The sequence below is a fragment of the Zootoca vivipara genome, chromosome 3 (assembly GCF_963506605.1).
Source record: "Zootoca vivipara chromosome 3, rZooViv1.1, whole genome shotgun sequence".
In the NCBI taxonomy this organism is placed as follows: Eukaryota; Metazoa; Chordata; class Lepidosauria; order Squamata; family Lacertidae; genus Zootoca; species Zootoca vivipara.
The window spans coordinates 30,282,891-30,306,117 of record NC_083278.1 but is presented as its reverse complement, the minus strand read 5'-3'; the positions used below and the strand labels follow the sequence as shown (position 1 = coordinate 30,306,117).

The following is a 23,227-nucleotide window of genomic DNA, read 5'->3' as shown; positions in this document are numbered from 1 at the left end:
TTGTCTGGTCTGTCACTGACAGACAGGGAAACTTGTTATAGGATTGCATCTACTCACTGTGGCTGGGAAGAGACAAATGTACTCTGTACTGGTGCAGTCATTCTTTAACGGATGCCTCTATCACAGCTTGCTTGGGTCACATAATGCCTGAGATTCCTCACTTGTCAGAATTTTTCTAAAATGCAAATTCCTTGAATTAGACGTTTTAGGTTATTTTCCCAGTATTTCTCATTTCTGCATTGTGTATATTTGTGTCTGCAATATGTAGCTCATGGATAGTGACTAAATCCCATTTGGCTGAGAATTTGTTTCAAATTAAAAAACCTCAGTTTAGGACTTCAATGTTAGCAAATTGAATCACATATTTGTAAATTGAATCACATGTTTGAAAAGTGAAGTAGGAAGAGGCCTCCCTCCCCCCTTTCGTGAACCCACAAAGGAAAACAAATTGAGGCATAATAAAATTCTACAAAAGCATGCATAAACAGTACAGTTAAGAATCCCTTTTGTTTATTAGAGGTTTAACCATAATAAACATCGTCTGTTTTTATAGTATTGCCCTGCTTTGCGGTTCACTGTTCAAAGAAAAGCACACTTTGTTCTCTATAATCTATCACATTTTTTTCCTTTAGTTGTGTACAAAATACTGTAATCTCTAGGTTTAGTTCTCTATAGTAAATCTAAACCCCGCTTCCTGGTTTGTGGTATGTGTTGCACATCCTTTAGTTATATCAGGCCACATGACACTGATTAGGGCACATTGCTCTGGTACAAATAGAGCGGAAATGGTCAACAGAAATACCTATGGCACATACAGAATCGCTTGTACAGTGGTACCTTTGGTTACAGACGCTTCGGGTTACAGACGCTTTGGGTTACAAACTCTGCTAACCAGGAATTAGTTGCTCCAGGTTGAAAACTTTGCCCCAGGATAAGAATGGAAATCGTGTGTCAGCAGCGCTGCGGCAGCAGGAGGCCCCATTAGCAAAAGCATACCGCAGGTTAATAACAGTTTCAAGTTAAGAACGGACCTCTGGAATGAATTAAGTTCTTAACCCGAGGTACCACTGTACTACCATACAATGTGTGTGTGTGTGTGTGTGTGTGTGTGTGTGTGTGTGTGTGTATGTATGTATGTGTATGTGTATATATATATATATATATATATATATATATATATATATATATATGCATGCATATGTATATATATGTATATATTTTCAGTTGTGTGTCTCACACCAGTAAAAGCACGTCAGGGATTAAAATGAGTCTTTTCCCTTAGCCGTGTGATTATGTAACAGGCTAGTGCATCTATGAGGAAGCAACTCTCAGGCTCTCTCTGGTGTGTTTTTGAAAGAAACAATAATCTGAAAGGAATAGCATTAGTGCCAAATTGAATTTTCACAAACAAGGGAATGGAAGACAGCAGATTAGTTCCCCTGGGAGGGAAATTCTCATGGGCGGATTCCCCCCCCCCCATTGAAACCATCTTGAGGATGCTGAAAAACTACAATGACAGCTGCTGAGTATTGTCACTTGTGACTTTAGGGATTTGCAGGTTTGTAATCTTATTTGTGATCATGAAAGTTCAATAAAACACCTGAGATTTCCTACCTACAGAGCATTGCCATGAAACTGTCGATGTGTTTACAAATGATGGCTAGCTTGTCGTATTCATCTAGTGTGCTAAAATGTTGTGTGTTCTTGTTTTGCACATCAGGTGGAATACATGCTGGTAGTATTTGACCATAAAAACAAGAGGGCGCAGTTGTCCCTAACTGGAGGAGACGTTCTTCATACTTTGCAAGAGAAAGGGGAAAGAGCAAACCCAAAGTAAGTACCAACTGTCCTTAGTATTGGTTCACTTATTTCCTGAAGTTCAGGTGATTTTTCTAAGTCAGTATCCAAGCAGTGAGCAGAACGTGGTTTGTATTTTGTTTGCCACGTGACAACTAGCGTTTATCAAAGTGGTCAACTTTGAATAGGTTGTCATTTTGCATGCCAGAACACTGTTAATGCTGATGTCTCTGAGCAGTATTTCTCAGTTCGGGTGATTGGAACACCCAATAGGCTGGTTTCGCAGCCAGGAAGACGGGACATGCAACACAGAGAATGTGACCCTACAAATGTTTGTCGCATGCTTCTGGGCCTTGCTAGGTGGTAGCAGGCGTTAAACCCAGAATATTAGAGACATCTCATCCCATGTAGAAAGAACCTTCACAGCAGCATTCAAAATTCACCAGGCGCATTTTGCACCTGGCTATCGGCCACTTGCGACCAAGTGGAGGTGCCCAGACATGGCCATGCCTGGTGTCTTCGCCATCTCGAGGTGCATGCCTGGGGATCATTGTATCTTCACTGTTTTCACACACTTAACAACACGTCCTGTAGAATTCTATCCATGACATTTTATCTGCACAGCCTGAATGGATTTCAGGAACCAAAAAGTTATATTGAAAAATATGACTTTCGAGCTGTCTGGCCCCAAATGGCAACTAGGCATTCCGTTTTGGCAACCGTAACCCTGGTCTAAGGAGCCATTTGATGCCCAGCTTAGATATCTGCTTCATGGTAGATGGCCAAAATTCTCTTTCTCATAAAGATGATGGTTTTATAATCCTAAGGTAGACTTAGTCCACTCTGGGCAAACTGATCCAGCAGAGCAGGATCATAAGCCTATGGCAGAAAAGACATGATTCCAAGTTAAGCATTCGTTCTTATATTCGCCCTTTATACCTGACTTCATTTAGCAATGTTTCCCCCCCAAAAAAATTTTAAGGTTTTTTTTTTGGTTAACTTTGTTTGTGTTATATATGTATTCTGTAGTTGACCATTGTAATGTTTTATTTTGAAATCTTTTAAGATAATATTTAAGTTTCCTGTTAATTTATGTTGGCTTTGACTGTATGCTTTATATTTGACTTTCTTCAGAAAGGTTTTATTTTGGATTGTTTTATTTGATGTTTCAAATGTGCTGTAAACTGATTTGAGATATCTTAAAATTATAAAGCGGTATAATAATAATAATAATAATAATAATAATAATAATAATAATAATAGACTTACAGCAGTGGTAGTCAAACCTGGCCCTCCAGCTGTTTTTGGACTACAACTCCCATCATCCCTAGCTAACAGGACCAGTGGTCAGGGATGATGGGAATTGTAGTCCCAAAACAGTGGGAGGGCCAGGTTTGGCCGGCACTGACTTACAGTCACAGTTGTATGCTGTCCTTGCCATTGGTCAAAAAGATTTCAAATCCTTGCTTCCGTCACAGCCATCCAACTCTGTGGAGGCCAGAATATGGAAGCTATATGATTGAGGGGACCCCTGGGCAACCCTATGGAGGGACAATGTCCGAATTTAACACTGTGCAAGACAACATGAGAAAGCGACGCCTGGAGGCTGCTTCTGTGCTGAAACAAAACGAAGCTGTTTGCACTGTGACATCATTTCCAAGGTTTGTCTCTATCCTTCTAATATGGGCTGAAACAGCGTTAAGCATGCTGCCCACCAGGGCTGAGTGTGCCTTGCCACCTGGTGAGAGACTCCCAGCCGCCTGAGACACGCTGTCACTTTGAGAAGCCCAGGAATAGCAGGCATTCCCCCTGCTTCTTCTGTCCTCCTCCAGGGTTTCTTGCAAGCCTGGAAACCTATTGCCTCTTCCTCCGAACTCTTTGCACAGAAGGAGGATGTCTTATAACTGGAGACTTATCTAATAGAGCTTTCGTCAAGCCCTCTATCTGTTTCCTAATCTGGAGATTAGTGTATTTATACAGAGTACCTGTACCTATTTCCACTTCTGTCCATGTGAGGAAGTTGTGCCCACCCCAGAAGTATTTTATCTTTTAAGTTACTTTCCTTTTAGTTTTGTTCTGATGTGTTTGTAGTAATTTCCAGCTTGTATATGTTTTTGATTACTTTTTAAAAGCCTTTCACGATTTGCTTTGAAATGTGTAGATTGGGCTGTCCAGGATTTACGATACCGGAGTGTGTGCCTACCCCAGTTGAGACAGGAGCCTCCAAGTCTCTCTTCTTCCCGGACGAAGCCATTAACAAACATCCCAGGTTTAGGTGAGTATATTTCGGAATTAAGAGAGTTGTCTTTTCTCTCTGGATGTGCAAGTCATAGAATAGTATTTCCCTTTTGGGTGGAAAGCAAAACTTGCCAGAGGATGTAGTGCTTTTGAACACAAGCTGCATACTGCCCTCCTTCTGGGTGCACACCAGAACTTATTTTTCCTGTGTGCCTCCTAAAACAGTTCTGGAGCAGATTTGAGGGTGGCATGCAGGGAAAGGTGCGTGAGAAGAAGCACCATTGAGCAACCAGGTGTCCATCCCAAATGGAACTGCTTTTTTCTGAATACCACCCGGATAAAGTGTACACACATTGATACTTATAAACTCCTTCAGGTTTAAATTTCTTCACTCGGTCTGGTACAGTTTTATTGACATCTCATGAATGTTCCTTACATTAGGAGCAGGTAGTTGAGACTTACACAACCCTTTCTCCTCCTCGGAATTTCTCTATTTATAAACTGGCTGAGGCTGTGCAGAGGTGTGCAGGGCTGGCCCTATGGCCAGGCTGGGTGGCGTAGGGCGCCCGCCCGCCGGGGGGGGCGCCGCACAGCTGCACCCGCCCGCTCTCCGCGGAGCTGCGCTCGCCTGCCCGTCGCGGAGCTGTGCGCTGCGCCTGCCCGCCCGCCATGCAGCTCCGCCGCCCACCGCGCTGGGAAACGGGGCAGGGTGGGGGCGCCGGAGGGATCCGTCGCGCCAGGTCACCAAATATACTTAAGACGGCCCTGGAGGTGTGTGTGCGTGAAGACCCTGACGGCTTGCTGCCTCCTGGCGACTGTGGCAGCAGCAGAACATTAGATTATAGTGAAGATAAATAAATTCTGCTCCCCTGGCTTTCTCTTACAGCTTTCTGTCGTCGTTGTAGTAGAATAACAATGACTACTTACTACTTTGCTAAACATTTGTTAGGCATTACAAATATAGGCCATCATAAAACATCCATACCTAAAATTTTAAAATATATACAAATAAACAGCCATGTGAAAATATGTCATAATGAGGATTTTCGTGGGAGTTTCTTCCCGCTAAATAGTGCCATTCACCACTGTTGACAAAAACTTAGCCACCCTTGCAGTTACTTCCAGGTTAATGTCAGACAGATAGAATCTGATATTTTCATGGTGCCGTGATGTTAGACTACCCAAAAAAGAGGGAAAGCACATGTTTGTGTAGCTGGTTGTACCATGGACAGTAGAAAAGAATATGTTCTACTGTGTCTGGCACGTTCAAAAAAACATCCGCAATGTCTATCGTTTCTGGGGATGTTTAAATATCTGCCCTTGACAAAAGCTGAGGGGAAAACATTCAGTCGGGCTAATTTTGAAATATAAGTCACCCTGTTATCTGTTGTATTTAAACCATAAAACTTGGGGGAGCAAATTGTATTTACAGCTATCTCGATATTTTGTTCTTCAGTGTCCCTTAATCTGATTTTAATGTTACAATAATTGTATTCCTCACTTGAATTATACAAGAGTTCCAAGTCAATACCAATACGTCTGATTTTTCTATGTAAGAGGTGGAACCATCTGGATTTATAAGAGTAAGTCAGAAATCAGACTCGAAGGCTGGCAATGGAAATGACAACCCAACCAGTATTTTATAGTGCTAGCCCACGCCCAATATTCCATCGTGAATAGCAGCTGGTATAAATTGGTTACCCTTTCTGAAAATAAAATGGAGCTAGATATAGGAGCAGAATAACATTTCTGCTTCAGAGGATTCTTCATCCAAGGAGTCCTCTGAAGCAGCAATGTTGTTCTGATACAAACCTAGCTGAGTAGGAAGATGGTCCGCAAAGGAAAATCCAGAAAAAAAATTAAAAGTTTACACCAGGGGTCAGCAAACATTTTAAGCAGGGGGCCGGTCCACTGTCCCTCAGACCTTGTGGGGAGCCGGACTATATTTTGAAAAAAATATATGAACGAATTCCTATGCCCCACAAATAACCCAGAGAAATATTTTAAATAAAAGCACACATTCTACTCAAGTACCGTGTTTCTCCAAAAATAAGACACTGTCTTATATTTATTTTTCCTTTAAAAAACCCACACACGGTGGCTTATTTTCAGGGGATGTCTTATTTTTTTATTACATGTCCAGCCTCGCCTCTTCCTTGGCACCCTCCAGAACTGCGCCTATCCCTATGTCATATTTTCGGGGTATGGCTTATATTGCGCAAACGCTTAGAAATCCTGCTACGGCTTATTTTATGGGTATGTCTTATTTTAGGAGAAACAGGGTAAAAACACCAGGCAGGCCCCACAATTAACCTAGAGATGCATTTTAAATAAAAGGACACATTCTACTCATGTAAAAACATGCTGATTCCTGGACCGTCCGCGGGCCGGATTGAGAAGGCGATTGGGCTGCATCTGGCCCCCGGGCCTTAGTTTGGGGACCCCTGGTTTACACGCAAGTTTAATAAAATAAAATAAAATAATGCTAATTGCTAAAAAGGGTGTGACTGTTGTTTGTTGAGATGGCATTTCAGCAGGTTCCTTTTCCATTTTAGTACTTTAACGAGAAACATTCGACACAGAAGAGGAGAAAAAGTAGTGATAAACGTACCAAGTAAGTGAGCAAATAATTTGCTTTTCAAAAAGTGGAGTAGGACCATTAGCAATGGGTTTAACTTTCTGTCATCCTGTCTAATGCAGTATTTAAAGACAAGAATACTCCATCGCCGTTCATAGAAACATTCCCTAATGATGATGGTGAGGGAGCAAGAGCAGTCAAGCCTGGCCATGTCTACATGGATGCCATGGGGTTTGGAATGGGCAACTGCTGCCTTCAGGTAAACTCACGGAAACAAATGCTTTAGCAAGTATATATATATATATATATTACTAGTGCTTTTAAGCAATATTAACTTCCTTATTAAAGCCTGCAGCTCCTGCTTACATAAAGTGACAGTATAGCCTACTGGCTACCATCCCTAGGAGGAAAGTGAGCAAGGAACTGCTTAGGAGACCATACTGGGATTTCCCCATTACAATTGCGTCTTCGTATCTGCATGCTTGGAGGGGTGTGCAGTTGGTTAAAATAGTGCAAGTGAGCCTGGCTTTTTGCAGCTTTGGTGTCAGGGGGGAGGTTGGTTCTACAGCTTGGTAAAGTGGCTGCACATTATTATTATTATTTTGGTTTAATAGCGGTTTGCTTGATATCATCCTATAGGTAACATTCCAGGCTTGCAGCATCTCTGAAGCAAGATACCTTTATGATCAGCTAGCAACCATCTGTCCCATTGTGGTGAGTGAGTGGTAGAATTTATTCCACCACACATTATATAATTCATAAAGAAAATAACCATAAAGCAGGTCGAGTGTGTGCGTGCATGCGCACTAGTTCAAAAAGCTGATAAAATACAGGGGCTGCGTTCTGAGGCACCGTGCGCATCAGTGAAATTGTGTATAATTGAAAACCATTGAAAAATCCTGCAAACACCCCGCTCTGCCCTTTTAGTGATTTCTTTGTGGGGTCAGTTCAGGGTCCGGCGCGATGCGCATATACATGGTCGCACACATATTGAACGTGCGTAAATGTGTGTGCATGTCTGTGCCTGCATTCTGTTGTGTAAAACAACCTTTGGGCTTCAGGTTACATTGGGCTTAGCAGTCATATCTCCAAATTTTTGTCATAAGTAAGGAAAACTTTTGTTTACAAGCAACTCAAACATAAGATATTACAAAAAGTTAATGGCTTCCACCTAGCGTATAAGTGGTGTCATTGTTGCAGCAGACAAAGAAGTTCAGGTAAAAGAAGAGTTTGAAAAATCCTAGTCTACTTTCACAACATTTGTGTAACAGGCATTTAAAGTTGAACTCTTAGGTGCCTCCTCATTGTGGAAACAAAATGATATAAGGAAAGTGGCGCTGTTTTAGGAAGTGGTAAGGGAAGACTGGTGGTGAAGGGTAATAGTAAATAATGAAATTATGTACTAAATATTATTTTAGTATATCATGCTTTATCTTGTGTTCTGTGTTAAGTATTATAATGCATTTTGTATATTTTATAAATTTTATTTTTAAGGGGGGGGAATCAGCGAGAGAGGCAGGGCAACAGAATATTTGTTGCAAATGCCCATGTACCCCATCCAATCCAACCCTAACCTTACAGTGTTCAAATGCACAGAGCTCTGCACAGGTTTTCTGAATACTACCAACTTGGGGGTACTTTGAAAGAACTGATGGAGGAGAACACAGAGGTTCAGAGATGTGGTCCAATCACGCTGGAATGAGATTTGCAAGCAATTTGTGCGATTATGCCAATAAAATGGTTTATAAAATGATTATGCCAATAAAATGGTCGCTTTGGAACTGGGTATGCTTGCACAACTTGCTTACCTGTGGATAAAAAGCCCTGTCCTGCTAGGAGGTGAAGAGTCTTTTTGCCAACTGATGGGCAACACCGAACGAAACCCAGTTGTCATTTTTTTAAAAAAATAGAATGAGGTATTCCTCATATAAAACTCCCTCTTTAGAGGCACTCCCTCTTTAGAGGCTTCTTCCTGGAACCATAAATATGCAGGTGTAGTACACTGAATGAGAGAATGCATGCTAGGTTAGGAAGAAGGGGACTAGATAAGAGGGTGCTAATCAAAGCTCCAAATTATGTGTGTTTTATTAGCCAAAAATGTGCTGCTATTTAGTAAGATACAGCTCTTGCAAGAGTTCTCTGTTGAAGGCAAATTGGGGCGGGGGGGGCGTGCCTTCTGTTTCGGAACAAAACATCTTTAGATTTAAAGGGTGATCCATTAGCAGCTTTCTGTACTTCCTGATGTTTTTCTTTTAGATGGCTTTAAGTGCGGCAGCTCCATTCTACAGAGGCTACGTGACAGATATCGATTGCCGTTGGGGAGTCATATCTGCCTCCGTAGACGACAGAACGAGGGAGGAGAGGGGATTGGAGGTAAGTGCACACAAGGACTTAATAATAACAGCCTGTGTAGCAAATGCTTCTGCAGTATATATTAAGAGTTTGCGTCGCATTGGGACAACGCCAGGGCAAAACGTTATGCCTGAGAAGTTTGAGTCTTCCAAGTCAATTTGGGCTGCTTTACGAAGCACCAAATTGGGATTCAACCAAAATGGCATGGTCAGTGCGCACTCCTAGTATATAACCTCAGTTGCAAAGTTGTTGTTTACAGAGTTGGCTAGTTCACAAAGGTTTCACGTGATTATTATTTTAAAAGAGAGCTCTTTTGGCACAGGAATGGGGAGCTTGTGGACCTGCAGACCCTGTTGGACTACAACTCCCATCACCCCTGACTTGTTATGATGCTGGCTGGCGACTGCTCCCAACAGTTTCCCATAGATACTAAATAGGGTTTGTAACAAAATATTGCAGCCAGTTTCTGCTCTCTGAAACCACCCCCTTGAAACCAAAACATGGTTCAGGATAATGCTGTTGTTGATGGTATCAAGAGCCAATGAGAGATCAAACAGAATTAACAGAGTTGTGCTTCCGTTGTCTTGATAAAAGTCATCCATTAACAATGGTCCAGATCACAAGCAGTAACCAAGGTTTGTTCTTGGCATACGGCTCGTTGGTAGAAAAACCATGAGAATTGGTTTAGACAACAGAAGAAGCCAGACTGGGGGCTGTTTCCTCTTTGTGGCACAGCAGCGAGTGGGGGAAGAGGGGGGATTTTTAAATAGCATCCACCAACTCAATGCTCATTCACGTGAAATCATTCTTGTTTAGTGTGGCATGTGAACTGGCACTGCTTTTGGTATCTATTGCCAGGTAACGTTTACAATTACTAGATATGGTTACTATCACTACATTCCCCCCCTTTCTTCTTAAATTACACAGCCATTGAAGAACAACCGCTACAGAATCAATAAATCCAGATACGATTCCATAGACAGTTATCTCTCTGAATGTGGTGAAAAATACAATGACATTGATTTGACGGTAGATAAAGAAATCTACGAGCAGTTAGTAAAGGAAGGTAAGTTTATTTGAAACGGCGTGACAGTGACGTTTATGTTGATTTCTGCCTTAACAATACGTAATCTGTAAGAAGGGCTTCTTGTCATTAACTTTGCAGTAGCTGCGCTTGAAATATCATGAGACATAAAGTAGGATATTTTCTGAAGAGCACACCTCATCTAGAAAACTGATTTTGTTCTTAAGTAATAGGAAATAATGGATTAGCAACAAATAGCAGCACTACAAGCCACAAACCATAATTCCCTTTATACTCCAAAAGCTCATAGGTTTATGGTGATTATTCCACTTCTCAAATAATTCTTAGTGAAGCAACTTCAGGCAAATATGAATTCACCTAGTTATCATATTTGACAGGCCAGTTTTCTTCTTAATATTGAAAAGTGTCCCAATTTCTTGATTTTTATAGGCATTGACCATCTGTTGGCCCAACACATTGCTCATTTATTTATCCGTGATCCTTTGACTCTGTTCGAAGAGAAAATACATCTGGATGATGCAAATGAATCTGACCACTTTGAGGTTGTATCTTATACTAGGTTCCTAATAGTAGAAGCTGTATTTTTTCTGCTTTGTGTACTATGGACTGCTGTAGAGCATGCAACATGCAACTACGTTCAGATAAGCCAAGTGATCATTTGCAGTAGTTTGTGGTCCATCAGCATTTCTTAAATTACAAGGTGTTCCCAATGTTGGAGACATAGAGTAGACTTTATTGCCCACTGTCTAAATTTAAATAAATATCAGCAGAAGTGCAGAGTGAACCAAAACTATCTAAACGTACGGGTAAGCATTCAGAGCAAAAAGTCAGTGTTGACTGGAGAGACTCCTGGCACAATGCAAAAAGCAAGTGAAAGGACAGACGAAAGTGTTCTCTCACTGGAACCAGCATCCTGTCTGAAGAGCTGCGTCAAACTATAGTGAAGAATCAATAGTTTAAAACAACAAAAACGTGCCCGCAATCTTAGCTTCTAATTATTGCTCTTTTATTGGGGTAGAATAAAAGCCAGCATGGTGTGCTAGTTAGAATTCTAGACTAGAACCGGGGAGGCCTGCATTCAAATCATGACGCTCACTGTGTGGCAAAAACAGTTTAATAATAGTAGTTCACCACTCTTGGAAGCTGTTAGAGGTCATAGCCTTAATGTATCTATTTTGTCTCTTGCAGAATATTCAGTCAACAAACTGGCAGACAATGAGATTCAAACCACCACCTCCGAATTCAGACATTGGATGGAGGGTTGAGTTCAGACCAATGGAGGTAAGTAAGAAGCGTGTTTGATAGATAGTACAGTGGTACCTCTACTTACGAATAACTCTACTTACGAATGTTTCTACTTACGAATGGAGCTCCGTCCGCCATCTTGGATGCGGTTTAGATAGGATTTTTTTCTACTTATGAATTTTTAGATAGGGTTGCTTCTACTTACGAATTTCCCCCCCCCAATGCATTCCTATGGGATTCGACTTAAAAAAATTTCCGACTTACAAATGTGTGTTCGGAACGCATTAAATTCGTAAGTAGAGGTACCACTGTACTGCGAATGAAAACTTTGCAGTCCAAAGCATAGGGTTGAAGGGTTTGTAACTGTCTTCTCACATCTGTCATGTATGTCTTTTTAAAGATACGTCAATGTCTTCGGTTTTGATAAGGTGTGCAGTTCAGCTTCACTCAGATCAGTGGTAATTCTTGCCACTTGATTTCACTGCCTGGGGTGTTGCACCCAATCTCTATCCAAACACAAGTAATAGGTATAGACATCTTAAAATCATGAAGGGCAACTGCTTTTATCTCATGGCTTAATCTTTTCTCCAGAATATAATATTCCACAAATTTTAGCTTCCGCGTACATAAAATAAAACTGAGTGTGTGTGTCACTACTTTGCTAATGCTACGGTATGGGAGACAGTTAGCAGTCCTGGGATTCTCGGAAGAAATTGTGTGGTGAGGGGAAGCTCTGATCTATACATCACTTTCCAGCTTCTAACTGGAATTTCCTTCACTCTGGGGCAGAGACCCCATGTTTGCTTGAATGCAAAATTCCCCCCACCCTGCAAGATAGAATCCACTTAATCTAGTGGGTTGAATCCTTGCAGGCTCAGGGATATTCTGTTCCCAAGATTGTGGAAGAGGGCACAAGCCCAAAGGCCATTCCCAGCCTCCTCACCATTGTGTGAGTTTCAGAGCAACAGAGCAAGCCCTTTATTAGATTACTAGTATCTTGAAGCCCGTTAAATTAACGGGTGCTAGAACATGCAATTCCCCCCGCCCATTCCCCCCTCTCTCCCCCTCCCTTCTTTTCTCCACCCACACGTGCCGGGACTCTCCTGGGCTGCCACCGGCGCTGCTCCTCTGTCGCTGCTCCGCCTCCTCCTCCTCCGCTGCTGCGGTCCATGCCTAGGCAGGGGAGGGGGAAAGGTAGGGGCGGCCAGGGCCCTCTTTCCTTCCTGCCCTCACCCTGGGCTCGAGCCTGCTTTTGTGAAGGGTTAGCGGGGAAGAATGAGCAGCATCCCTCCACTGCCACCGGCTTCTTGCTGAACGCAGCGGAGGCACGGGGTAGCAGAAGAGATGCTTCACGGAGCAGGGAAAGAGGGGCGGGTGGCGGGCTGCCACCCGCCCCTCCTTCCCTGCTCCCTGTCAAACATCTCCTCCCCCCCCCGGGCTTCTCTTCCTCCCCCCCCCATGCACTGTCCCCGCTTCTGTCTGCCTCTGACCCTGCACCGCGAGGGAAACGGTAGGCAGAGGGGTGGGGGGAGAGAGAGAGCGCGTGTGTGTGACGCCCGCTTGCTGCTGGTCGTCGGGGGGGGGGAGTGTAGGAGAGAAAAAAGGGGGTAAAGCAGCCTCTGTCTCCTCGCCTTTCCCAACCCACCCAGAGCTGAGCCCGCCACACGCCGGGTGGGGGGAGAGGTGGGGGTGGGGAACGGCGGTGGGGAACGCGCGCTCGCGTCTCAATCCCTCACGGTCCCTTCCCCTCTTCCCCTCGCGTTATTAATTGGGAGGCGAGGCGCGGAACGGCAGTTTGGAGGGGAAGCCGTTGTGCGAGAGAGAACCGCATTCCGCCCCCCGGCTCTGTGTGCGTCCAGTCTCTGCGTCCAATCCCTGTGTCCGTGGGGCACATGCTCAGTAGCGCGGAAAACGGGACACACGGAATCTGGATGCAGAGACACAGGGACCTTATTATATAGGATAAAAAAAGATTTCAGACTGTGAACTTGCTGCTCAACCGTGTTAGTGATTTTTCTAGCACACTTGTCCGTCTTATCTTTGGTGATTTCTCAATCCCTAGGTCCAGTTAACAGACTTCGAAAATTCCGCCTATGTTGTCTTTGTAGTGTTGCTGACTCGAGTCATTCTCTCCTACAAACTGGATTTTCTCATTCCTTTGTCCAAGGTAAGAGGAGCATTTTCTTCCTCGGTCTAATATACTCAAACTGTGAAAACATTTCTTATTCTCATCTAAGGTGAGAATTGACTTAAAAGTACACGTGCTCCCCTTTGTATGTATTACAGCTTTTTGTTGTTGTTTTTTAATGGCTTTTGTTAGTCTTTTAAAAATTCTGTTCATGGTTTGGGATCCAAGGTTACGTGAACGGAAGGCAGCTCACACAACTGAATCTTCTCCATCCTCAAAAGGCCTCTCTGGAGTGTGAGGGGGGCCTTGCAAATGGCATAGGCTGTGCTTGAAGAAGGATCCCTTGAGAACAGGGAATTGCCTAAATGTGTATGGAGGCACTCTGTTGGCACAGTGGTCCTCTCTCCAGTTTTGGGAAGTACTCCCTTTAGGAACGTGCTGCTAAGGGGAGGAAGAGGGAAAAGTTGCATGCGTGGTCTTCTGCTCATTTAATTGTATGTAAGTGCTTGCTCTGTTCTTGACTTCACTGTATTCCAGCACTCCAAATTTCTGAATCCAGCTAGGATTGGTATCATTGCCAGTGGAAATGGAATGAACCACTCCCCGTTGAGGTTGAGATAGTTAGCCTGCATAGTTTAGCTACTCCCTCCCCTCTCAAAACCTCAATTTCTGCTGCGATAGTGTGGAGCAACCTCCACACAGAGCACTTTTAAGGCGCAGTACCACTCATGATAGGGCATCTACCCAAACCAGATTCCTGTGTGTCAAAAGTTTCCCAACGTATGCACATGATCATAGGAGCTTAGACACAGGGCCATGATTTGTGGCAACAGCCCTTTAAGAGTACTTCCATGTTAGGGATGAGGCTGTGCTTTATTGACCCCTAAAATGCATTTGTTCTGGTGCTACCAAACGATGGCATAGTTGTAGGGTTGTTTTTGGCTGTCGGGAATACTTAGAAGCCAGAGGTAGTGGTTTCCCCCTGATCTTCAGCTCTTCCTTTCTTCCTGCTGCAGCAGTCCTTCCCTGAGCACCACAGAGCTCAATTTCACTCCTAGAGTGGATGTTAGGATCCAAACCATTGTGTTGACATTCAAGACGTCTTGGTGATGGGAGATGTCACCTTGCAATCAAAAGACTTGTGCTTATAGGAAGCTTTTTGAAGCTTGTTTTTTTTCTTTCTGCCTTTCTGGAATACAGTAATACCTCTGGTTACGAACCGTCCTCCTTGCGAGCTGTGCCAACCCGGAAGTAGTCGCTCCGCTAACCCGGAAGTAGTCGCTCCTGGTTGCGAATTTTGCCCCGGGATGTGAGCCAGAGGTGTGCATGCAGCAGGAGGCCCCATTAGCAAAAGCGCACCTCAGGTTAAGAACGGTTTCGAGTTGAGAACGGACCTCTGGAACGAATTAAGTTCGTAACCAGAGGTACCACTGTGTGTGTGTGTGTGTGTGTGTGTATACATATTTGCTCATTAGCATTGTTGCCAGTTTGTCCGTTATCAGGACTCTTGTGATATTTTCCCTTAAAGCTCCAAATCCTGGATCTGTCATAGGTGAGCATTTGAGTTTCCACTTTTCAAGATCATATTTGAAGTGACTAACATATCCTATGAGTTATGGGTATCCTCGATATGTCCCCAAAACGTTCAGAATCTGTTAGCCACCATGATAGCCCACAAGTGGGTTAGTTCACTGAAATAGTAAATTTGAGAATGAATAAAAACATTTTTTTTAAGCATGTGTGCATACTTCAGATCTAACTCTTGGAAAACTCTCTTGCAGTCAACTTGGTTTCAGTTGGTTAGAAGCAGCAAGCATGTAGACACATTGCAACGGAGAAACTGCAGTAATATGCCTATGTGTATTATAGTCTGGATAGAATATTTTTGCTCTTCAAAAACATGTATTTCCTAGTAAGCAATACCGTAGAGATCAAAGGTAGAACAACCATCTCCCCTTCCCCACCCCCAAAGAAGTCATCTGGCAAAAAATTGCTTCGTGTGTACAAGCCCAAATTTTGCAACTATATTAGTAATGCTGGATGCTTCAGGTGAACCATTCAGCATTTTAAGCCTTTAAAGTATGGCCTTAGATGCTCCAGATTCTTCTATAGCTGCATTTCTAGTTGAGTTACAGCTGGGACAGATGCTTGTCATGCTTCTGTGTTTTTTTCTTCCCTTGCTGTGCGATTCCTCTTCCACCTGTATGCTCTTCATCTCCCACCTCCCAAAAGGTGTATTTCTTCTTCCTTCCATAGATTTGTGCTGTGTTTGTCATCAAACCTTTCTAGTGCATAGTATTTTTACACAGCTCATTCCCTTTTGGAGGTCTCATTGTGCGTCATGCAAATTATTTGTTTTCTGTTTTCTTGTTTTCTTTGCCTACTGTGCGTTAGGCCACTTTACATTGTGAGCATTGTGTGTGGTTTACTTGAAGTGCTCTGAGATTTTGGTTGGCTTTTTATCCAGAAATTTGGAGCCAAGCCTTTACAGTCGTACCTTGGATCCAAAACGCATTGCAGGTCGGAATGTTTTGGCTCCCGAATGCCACAAACTCGGAAGTGCAACCAACCAGAAGCCGTGCTTTGGAATCTGTTCCGGAAGTCTGTTTGATTTCCAAAATGTCCGGAAACCAAAGCATGGCTTCTGATTGGCTGCAGGAAGCTCCTGCAGCCAATTAAAAGCCGCAGAAGCCCTGTTGGACGTTCAGGTTCCAAAAGAACATTTGCAAACCGGAACAATCACTTCCGGGTTTGTGGCATTCAGGAGCCAAAATGTCAGAGTTCCAGGGTGTTTGGGATCCAAGGTACGGCTGTAGTTGCAGAAGTAGGGTTCCACTCCAAAGTATAGTTCTGGTAAAGGTAAAGGTATCTGACCGTTAGGTCCAGTCGCGGACGACTCTGGGGTTGCACGCTCATCTCGCTCTATAGGCCGAGGGAGCCGGCATTTGTCCGCAGACAGCTTCCGGGTCATGTGGCCAGCATGACTAAGCCTCTTCTGGCGAACCAGAGCAGCCCACGGAAACGCCGTTTTACCTTCCCGCCGGGGCAGTACCTATTAATCTACTTGCACTTTGACATGCTTTTGAACTGCTGGGTGGGCAGGAGCTGGGACTGAACAACAGGAGCTCACCCCGTCATGGGGATTCAAACCGCCAGCCTTCTGAATATTCTCATTTTGTGGTTTTCGGAGACCCTTGCCCAAATCAACTTCTTTGCAAAAAACAACAACCCTGTGTCTTGCAGAAAATTCTAGGCGGTTTTGTAGGATGTGTACTTGGCCTGGAAAGATGCCTAATACTTCCCAGAAGCTGCACGGTTTGGTAGTTTTCTGTAATAGTTTGGCAAACCTCGCTTGACAGGGTGAGCACTGGGAATGTGGGAAGCTACGTTACGACCAGGTGGGACGTTTCTCTATCTAGTCCAGTATTGTCTGCACTGACTGGCAAGATCCCAAGCAGAAGTCTTTATCCTTTTAAAAGGAGATGCTGGGAACTGAACCTGGTGCTAACAAAGCACACCAACCCATTTTGCATTGAACTTCCCGCAAGAAATCAGACTTTCAAGCTGAGCACTCTGGTTCCGTATGAATGTGAATGTTAAGCTATGAAAGGGGGAAATGCCTCTCTCTGTGTGTGTGATGTCTAGTTGCTTTCTATATATTTCTATATATTTAAGCTAGTAAGTAAGTGAACAGCTCAGAGTCATCTCAAATTGCTAAATTCCTCCCTACGGTTGTGTACATGTATAAACAAATGTGTGCCCAGAATAGGTTGTGAGGTGGCAACCATTTTTCATCGTGGTTGCTGTCGGAGGAACTGCAGTTGTGACCAAGTAGATGGCTTGCTGATTCACCCTGAAGTTTTTCCAAGTGCCACTTGTGTAAACCTTGGCAGGGGGTTGGACTGGATGGCCCTTGTGGTCTCTTCCAACTCTATGATTCTATCTCTCAGACCTAGACTGAACATTTTCCTTGCTACTACCATCTAGTATATAACTTTCCCCCTCACCCCCCACCCCACGTCTCCTTTCGCTAGGTGGATGAGAACATGAAAGTAGCTCAGAAACGGGATGCTGTTCGGCAAGGCATGTTTTATTTCAGAAAAGACATTTGTAAAGGTAGGCTCCCATTTGTTTGTTGTTTGTTTGTTGGCCAGTCGGCTTTTCTAGACGCTTGAAGTATATATGATGACCATGAATCTAACGGTTTTCTCTGGCTGTTCTGTGTTCTCTTTCCTCCCCCCCCAAAATGTGTCTTTCTCTGAAAAGGTGGCAATGCTGTAGTGGACGGATGTGGGCCAGCTCAAAATGGTACAGAGACAGATTCTGAAGAGTATACCTTAATGAGCATAGATACAATAATCAATGGAAAGGTGAGGACGGCTTCTACATTTTAAAGAAGGCGGAAGCTTTGTATAAGATGCAGGGAAGTGTAGAAGCTTACTCTTGCCTCTCCTGGTGTCTATACCTTGGATGCTCTGCTCCTTGGTCCAGCGACTTCCAATCAGCCCAGTACCCACCCACGACCCCAGACACCCCCAAACTGCGGCCTTCCAGATGTTTTGGCCTACAAGAGTTTGGATTTGATATCCCGCTTTATCACTACCCGAAGGAGTCTCAAAGCGGCTAACATTCTCCTTTCCCTTCCTCCCCCACAACAAACACTCTGTGAGGTGAGTGGGGCTGAGAGACTTCAGAGAAGTGTGACTAGCCCAAGGTCACCCAGCAGCTGCATGTGGAGGAGCGGAGACGCGAACCCGGTTCCCCAGATTACGAGTCTACCGCTCTTAACCACTACACCACACAACTCCCATGATCCCTAGCTAACGGGACCAGTGGTTGGGGAAGATAGGAATTGTAGTCCAAAACATCTGGAGGGCCGAAGTTTGGGGATGCCTGCACTACCCTCCGGGAGTTTTCAGTCTTGGTGTATGAATAGGGATGGGGTGGAGGGCAGTTTTTTTAACTTCCTTAACTCTCTCTGGATTGGGCAGGGGTAGGATTAAGTAATGTTGTGGGCCTAAAGCATTCAGGCAGGAATATCGGATATGGGACTCCTGAGGACAGAAGATGAAAGATGCTGTTTCACAGACATATGCCCTGTTGGATTGGGCAAAGCCCCGTCGAGTTCAACATTCTGTTTACACAGCGACCAACCAAATACCTTCGGGATGTGGCACTGTAGTTTCGTTGTTTTGTTTTGAAATTTATATCCCACCTTTCCGCCAAGAATCTCACGGTGGCATACATGGGAACTCCCCATTTTATCGTTAGAAACAACCCTGTGAGGCAGGTTAGGTTGAGACAGTGGCTGGCCCAAGGTCACCCAGATCTTAATTGGTTGAGTTGCCTGTTTTTCATTTTGACTTGGCCTATAAGGCAAGGGTGAGGAACCTCTTGCCCTCTAGGATGTTGTTGGACTACAACTCCCATTATTCTGCTGGGGCTGATGGGAGCTGGAGTTCAGCAACATCGGGAAGGCCACAACCGGTCAAGTTTATGGGGTCTCAAACTAAAAAAAAATTAGACTGCTAAGACAGGTTGAGGATCCCTTGGAAGAGGAAACCATGGATTTGAAGTATTCGACTAAAGGTTAAATTTTTAATTTCAGTGATGATCTGCTTCTTGCAGGAAGGAGTATTTCCTGGATTAATTCCAGTTTTGAACTCTTACCTTGAAAACATGGAAGTGGATGTAGATACAAGGTGCAGCATTCTAAACTATCTGAAACTCATTAAAAAGAGAGCATCAGGTAAGGAAACGCTCTTGGCATCACCAGCGATACAGGTTTTCTGGAAGTATTTGAATCAGAAAGCTTTTAATGTCCTAAGTAGAATACAGTCATACCTCATGTTACGGCTGCTTCAGGTTATGTGTTTTTGGGTTGTGGAACACGGGAAACCCGGAAGTACCGGAACAGGATACTTCCGGGGTTCACTGCTTGCGCATGAACAGAAACACTAAATCGTGCTTCACGCATGCGCAGAAACGCCAAATCGTGCCTGCGCAGACGCGTCACTTCAGGATGTGAACGCTGCGGGTTTCGGACGTGCCTCCATCGCTGATTACGTCCGCAACCCAAGGTTCCACTGTAGTACATGATGCAGCCTGCTTAGATTTTGGGTTTAATTTAATTTTACTTTATATCGCCTTCTGTTTTGCCAATTCCTTTTATCACATGCATGCCTTTTTATTTGCAGTGGCCTTAAAGTTAACTATAGCTTTGAATGCAAATCACCTTTCCATTTTATCCATTTGTTTTTGCTAGTTGTTCCCCCCCCCCCCAATAAAAGTAAAACATTCAGAAATTTAAAAACGCTGTAGAAAAACGGGAATGCAAAAAAATGTTTTTGTGGATGATGATAGGGAATGACGATAGAGAAACTTGGTGGAACTTGTTTTACAATGTGGTTTGTGAAGTACAGTCGTACCTTGGAAGTTTAATGCTTTGCGAGTTGAACGTTTTGGCTCACGAGCGCCACAAACCTGGAAGTGAGTGTTTCGGTTTGCAAACGTTCTTTGGAACCCAAACGTCCGACGCGGATTCCACAGCTTCCGATTGGCTGCAGGAGCTTCCTGCAGCCAATCGGAAGCTGTGCCTTTGTTTCCGAACGTTTTTGAAGTCAAATGGACTTCCAGAACAGATTCCGTTCGACTTCTGAGGTACAACTGTATCTGAAAGTGGTGTTTTACTATTGAAGCCCAATGAGTGCTTTACCTGTATGCCTTGTGTTGGATATGCAGATAGTTTGAGACAGCACCTTGGAGCTTTAATTCAGTTATAAAATGGCCTTGCAAAGTAAGTTAACTCTTAAAACAGAAAGCAAAGGGATGGGTATATATTCTCACATAGATAAGAAAATGTGAATTTGTGTGATGTTTTCTTCTCCCCCAGGAGAATTAATGACAGCCGCTCGATGGATGCGAGAGTTTGTCGCAAACCACCCAGCATACAAACACGACAGTGTGATTACCGAAGAGATTAATTACAGCCTGATTTGGAAATGCTACCAAATTGCCGAAGAGCAAGTTGAATGCCCTGAACTACTTGGTAACAAAGTAAAATACAGCGGAACTAAAAGCGGCACTTTTTGATGAAAGGTTTTGATCCATTGTGGAGGGGGCGGGGGACATTCTCTGCTAAAGCACTAGCTATATTTACTGGTGTGAATACCTGCAGTTTCATAGTGTGAAGACCAAAAATGGTTCTACTGCACTATTAAGATGGGCCAATCTGCCTAATATTCTCTTAAACTTCCTACAATAGGTGTATTCTTATATTTAAGGTTTATACTGTGTACATGTAAATAGTAAAATATTTTTTTGATTTAACATCACTGTATTTTAATAACATTATACTGAAAGTCATTGTGAACCAGCTTGTAACTTTTTATATGCTTATTCTGGAAGAGAGAGAAAAAGTCCATGTTCTCAAACAGCTTTGCAAAGGTACTGTATGGGTACTTGTATATTATCAGCATTCCAGACCTTGAATGTTTACTCTGACTTTTGTTACCTGGAATGCACTGAATCTACTGTACTTTAAAGAAAAGAGAAGAAATCAGAACCCGATTCACATAGATATACCTTCCTGTTCTGCCAAGAGAAGAGATAATAGCAGTGCCTATCCTTCTGCCACGCTGACGTTGGTGGAATCGGTAGACATTAGTCCTACTGTTGTAAATGGAATACGGCGAATCTAAAATTCTCCCTCCTTTATTCGGTTTGGGTATAAATTGGTATATGTTCCTACACTAAGGGTGCTTTTGCCCTTTTTGCAAAAGTCTTTGACACCTTCAGTTAAAGGGGAACGTGTCACTGATGTGTTGCTTCCTAATAGACAGAGAATCTTTTTTAAGTTCCTTCGATATCGCTTGTCGCAGAGGAGTAATTAATGATTGGCACGAGCATCCTCTGTGGTTGAAGGTAACATGACTCTAGTTCGGGTAACGGGAGTTACCATAACTCCAATATGTTCTCACTTCGTTATTTTCTGGCCCAGTTCATTTGTGGTGGCTTGTCACCTCTGATGGTCAGACTCAATTAGCAGATTGAGGAAAGAAGCATTTTTTGGTGATTTCTCTCTCCCCCCCCTCAAATGTTCCAGAAGGTCCCTTCAACAGACTGCGCTACAAGGCAAAGGGGGGGAGGGAATCAACAGTTGAGCACCTCCGTTCTGCTGCTGCAGTCTTTCCACCTCATATATTTTCCCAGGGCATAAGATCTGGAGCCATGATGGAGAATCAGGCAAGTGCCTCAGCCCATTCTTCAGCTCCACTATACCTGCAAGAAACTCACTGCATACCTGGAAAGAACCAAATTGCACATTTCTTCGCTCTTTTAAAAGCTTGAAAGGAAAACGAGAGCTCCAGTTCTGTCTTAAAGTCTAGACTTGGATGCAGCACAAAAATAAAGAGGATATTAAATTGCAGCAAACAGATTGCAAGATGCGGTTTCCTCTCTCTTTGTGACGCAGTTAAACGTGCCCAACATTTCTTATAACCTGTATCCTCTTTAGTATATAACTAATGATTTCAAGAAGAATCATGAAATGCACTAATATATCTGTGAGTCAGGAACCTCTGAAACATAAAGGAATTGTATAGAATTTAAGACTAAAGACAGTTGCTGTGATTTGTACATAATAATAACCTGAGATTTAGTGGGGGTGGGGGGAGAAGAGGCTTTAATATTATCTGCTTAAAGTAAGAGTACAGTAAGTCGCTTTTACTGTATGATAGGTTATGAAATACTTAATAACAAGCGTATATAAATATCCTAAGGTGTAGTGACTTAACAAAGAGCCCGTGGGAGGAAAACTGCAGTAAAACTGCGTTGATAACCATATGCCTGCCAAGAGATTAGAACTCATTTGGTGTTCATAAGTGTGCATTAGGAAGTGCTTGTATCAGGTTGCAACTGAGGGGGGGCACAGGCTCACTCATCTGTGGAATGAACAGAAATTTGCAATATATGGTGGATGTCTGAGTGTAAATCTAATTCATAGACATATTTTCCACAGAAGTTGAAAGCAAATAAAGTTTTTTTAAAAAGAACCTAAATCGTATTGTCTGTTTCCTTCGCATACCCTTCTGCTGTTGGCTTAGCACCTGCCCTGCCACCACTGCTGAGGAAAAGTGAGCTGCTCCTATACGAAATTACAGTTCAGCTTCTTTGAGCATCCGTGTGGAAGGGAAACTTGAAATGTAATAATAATAATAATGTTGTTGTTGTTGTTTAGTCGTTTAGTCGTGTCCGACTCTTTGTGACCCCATGGACCATAGCACGCCAGGCACTCCTGTCTTGCACTGCCTCCCGCAGTTTGGTCAAACTCATGTTCGTAGCTTCGAGAACACTGTCCAACCATCTCGTCCTCTGTCGTCCCCTTCTCCTAGTTCCCTCAATCTTTCCCAACATCAGGGTCTTTTCCAAGGATTCTTCTCTTCTCATGAGGTGGCCAAAGTATTGGAGCCTCAGCTTCACGATCTGTCCTTCCAGTGAGCAATAATAATAATAATAGTAATAGTAGTAATAGTAATAATAATAGTAATAGTAGTAATAATAGTAATAATAATAATAATAATAATAATAATAATAATAATAATTTTCTTCCTTTCCTTCCTTCCTTCCTTTTTTCGTTCTACTCCGTCCATCTGGCTGGGTTTCCCCAGCCACTCTGGGCAGCTCCCAACAGAATTTTAAAAACACGATAAAACATAAAACAAAAAACTTCCCTAAACAAGGCTGCCTTCAGATGTCAGGTAGTTATTTAATGGGAGGGTGTTCCAAAGGTCGGGCGCCACCACCGAGAAGGCCCTCTGCCTGGTTCCCTGTGACCTCACTTCTC

General features: G+C 43.3%; 1 protein-coding gene across 5 annotated transcripts in view; it reads left to right on the top strand.

Annotated features, from left to right (window-relative positions):
• GCLC (glutamate-cysteine ligase catalytic subunit) overlaps window positions 1–22,436 on the top strand; it is a 122,081-nt gene extending 99,645 nt beyond the window's left edge. For 4 of the 5 annotated variants that reach the window (XM_060272489.1, XM_035109791.2, XM_035109790.2 and 1 more), the window contains 15 exons: window positions 1,721–1,833; window positions 3,276–3,458; window positions 3,959–4,072; window positions 6,591–6,649; window positions 6,736–6,872; window positions 7,253–7,327; window positions 8,870–8,986; window positions 9,893–10,031; window positions 10,440–10,552; window positions 11,199–11,291; window positions 13,318–13,422; window positions 17,418–17,499; window positions 17,650–17,753; window positions 19,012–19,132; window positions 20,276–22,436. In XM_060272489.1, coding sequence (XP_060128472.1) covers window positions 1,730–1,833; window positions 3,276–3,458; window positions 3,959–4,072; window positions 6,591–6,649; window positions 6,736–6,872; window positions 7,253–7,327; window positions 8,870–8,986; window positions 9,893–10,031; window positions 10,440–10,552; window positions 11,199–11,291; window positions 13,318–13,422; window positions 17,418–17,499; window positions 17,650–17,753; window positions 19,012–19,132; window positions 20,276–20,475 — 1,746 coding nt within the window. In that variant the 5' untranslated portion in view covers window positions 1,721–1,729 and the 3' untranslated portion in view covers window positions 20,476–22,436. The remainder of the gene's footprint in view (window positions 1–1,720; window positions 1,834–3,275; window positions 3,459–3,958; window positions 4,073–6,590; window positions 6,650–6,735; window positions 6,873–7,252; window positions 7,328–8,869; window positions 8,987–9,892; window positions 10,032–10,439; window positions 10,553–11,198; window positions 11,292–13,317; window positions 13,423–17,417; window positions 17,500–17,649; window positions 17,754–19,011; window positions 19,133–20,275) is intronic. The other variant, XR_004692254.2, reaches the window with a different exon arrangement.
• The last annotated feature ends 791 nt before the right edge of the window (window positions 22,437–23,227 follow it).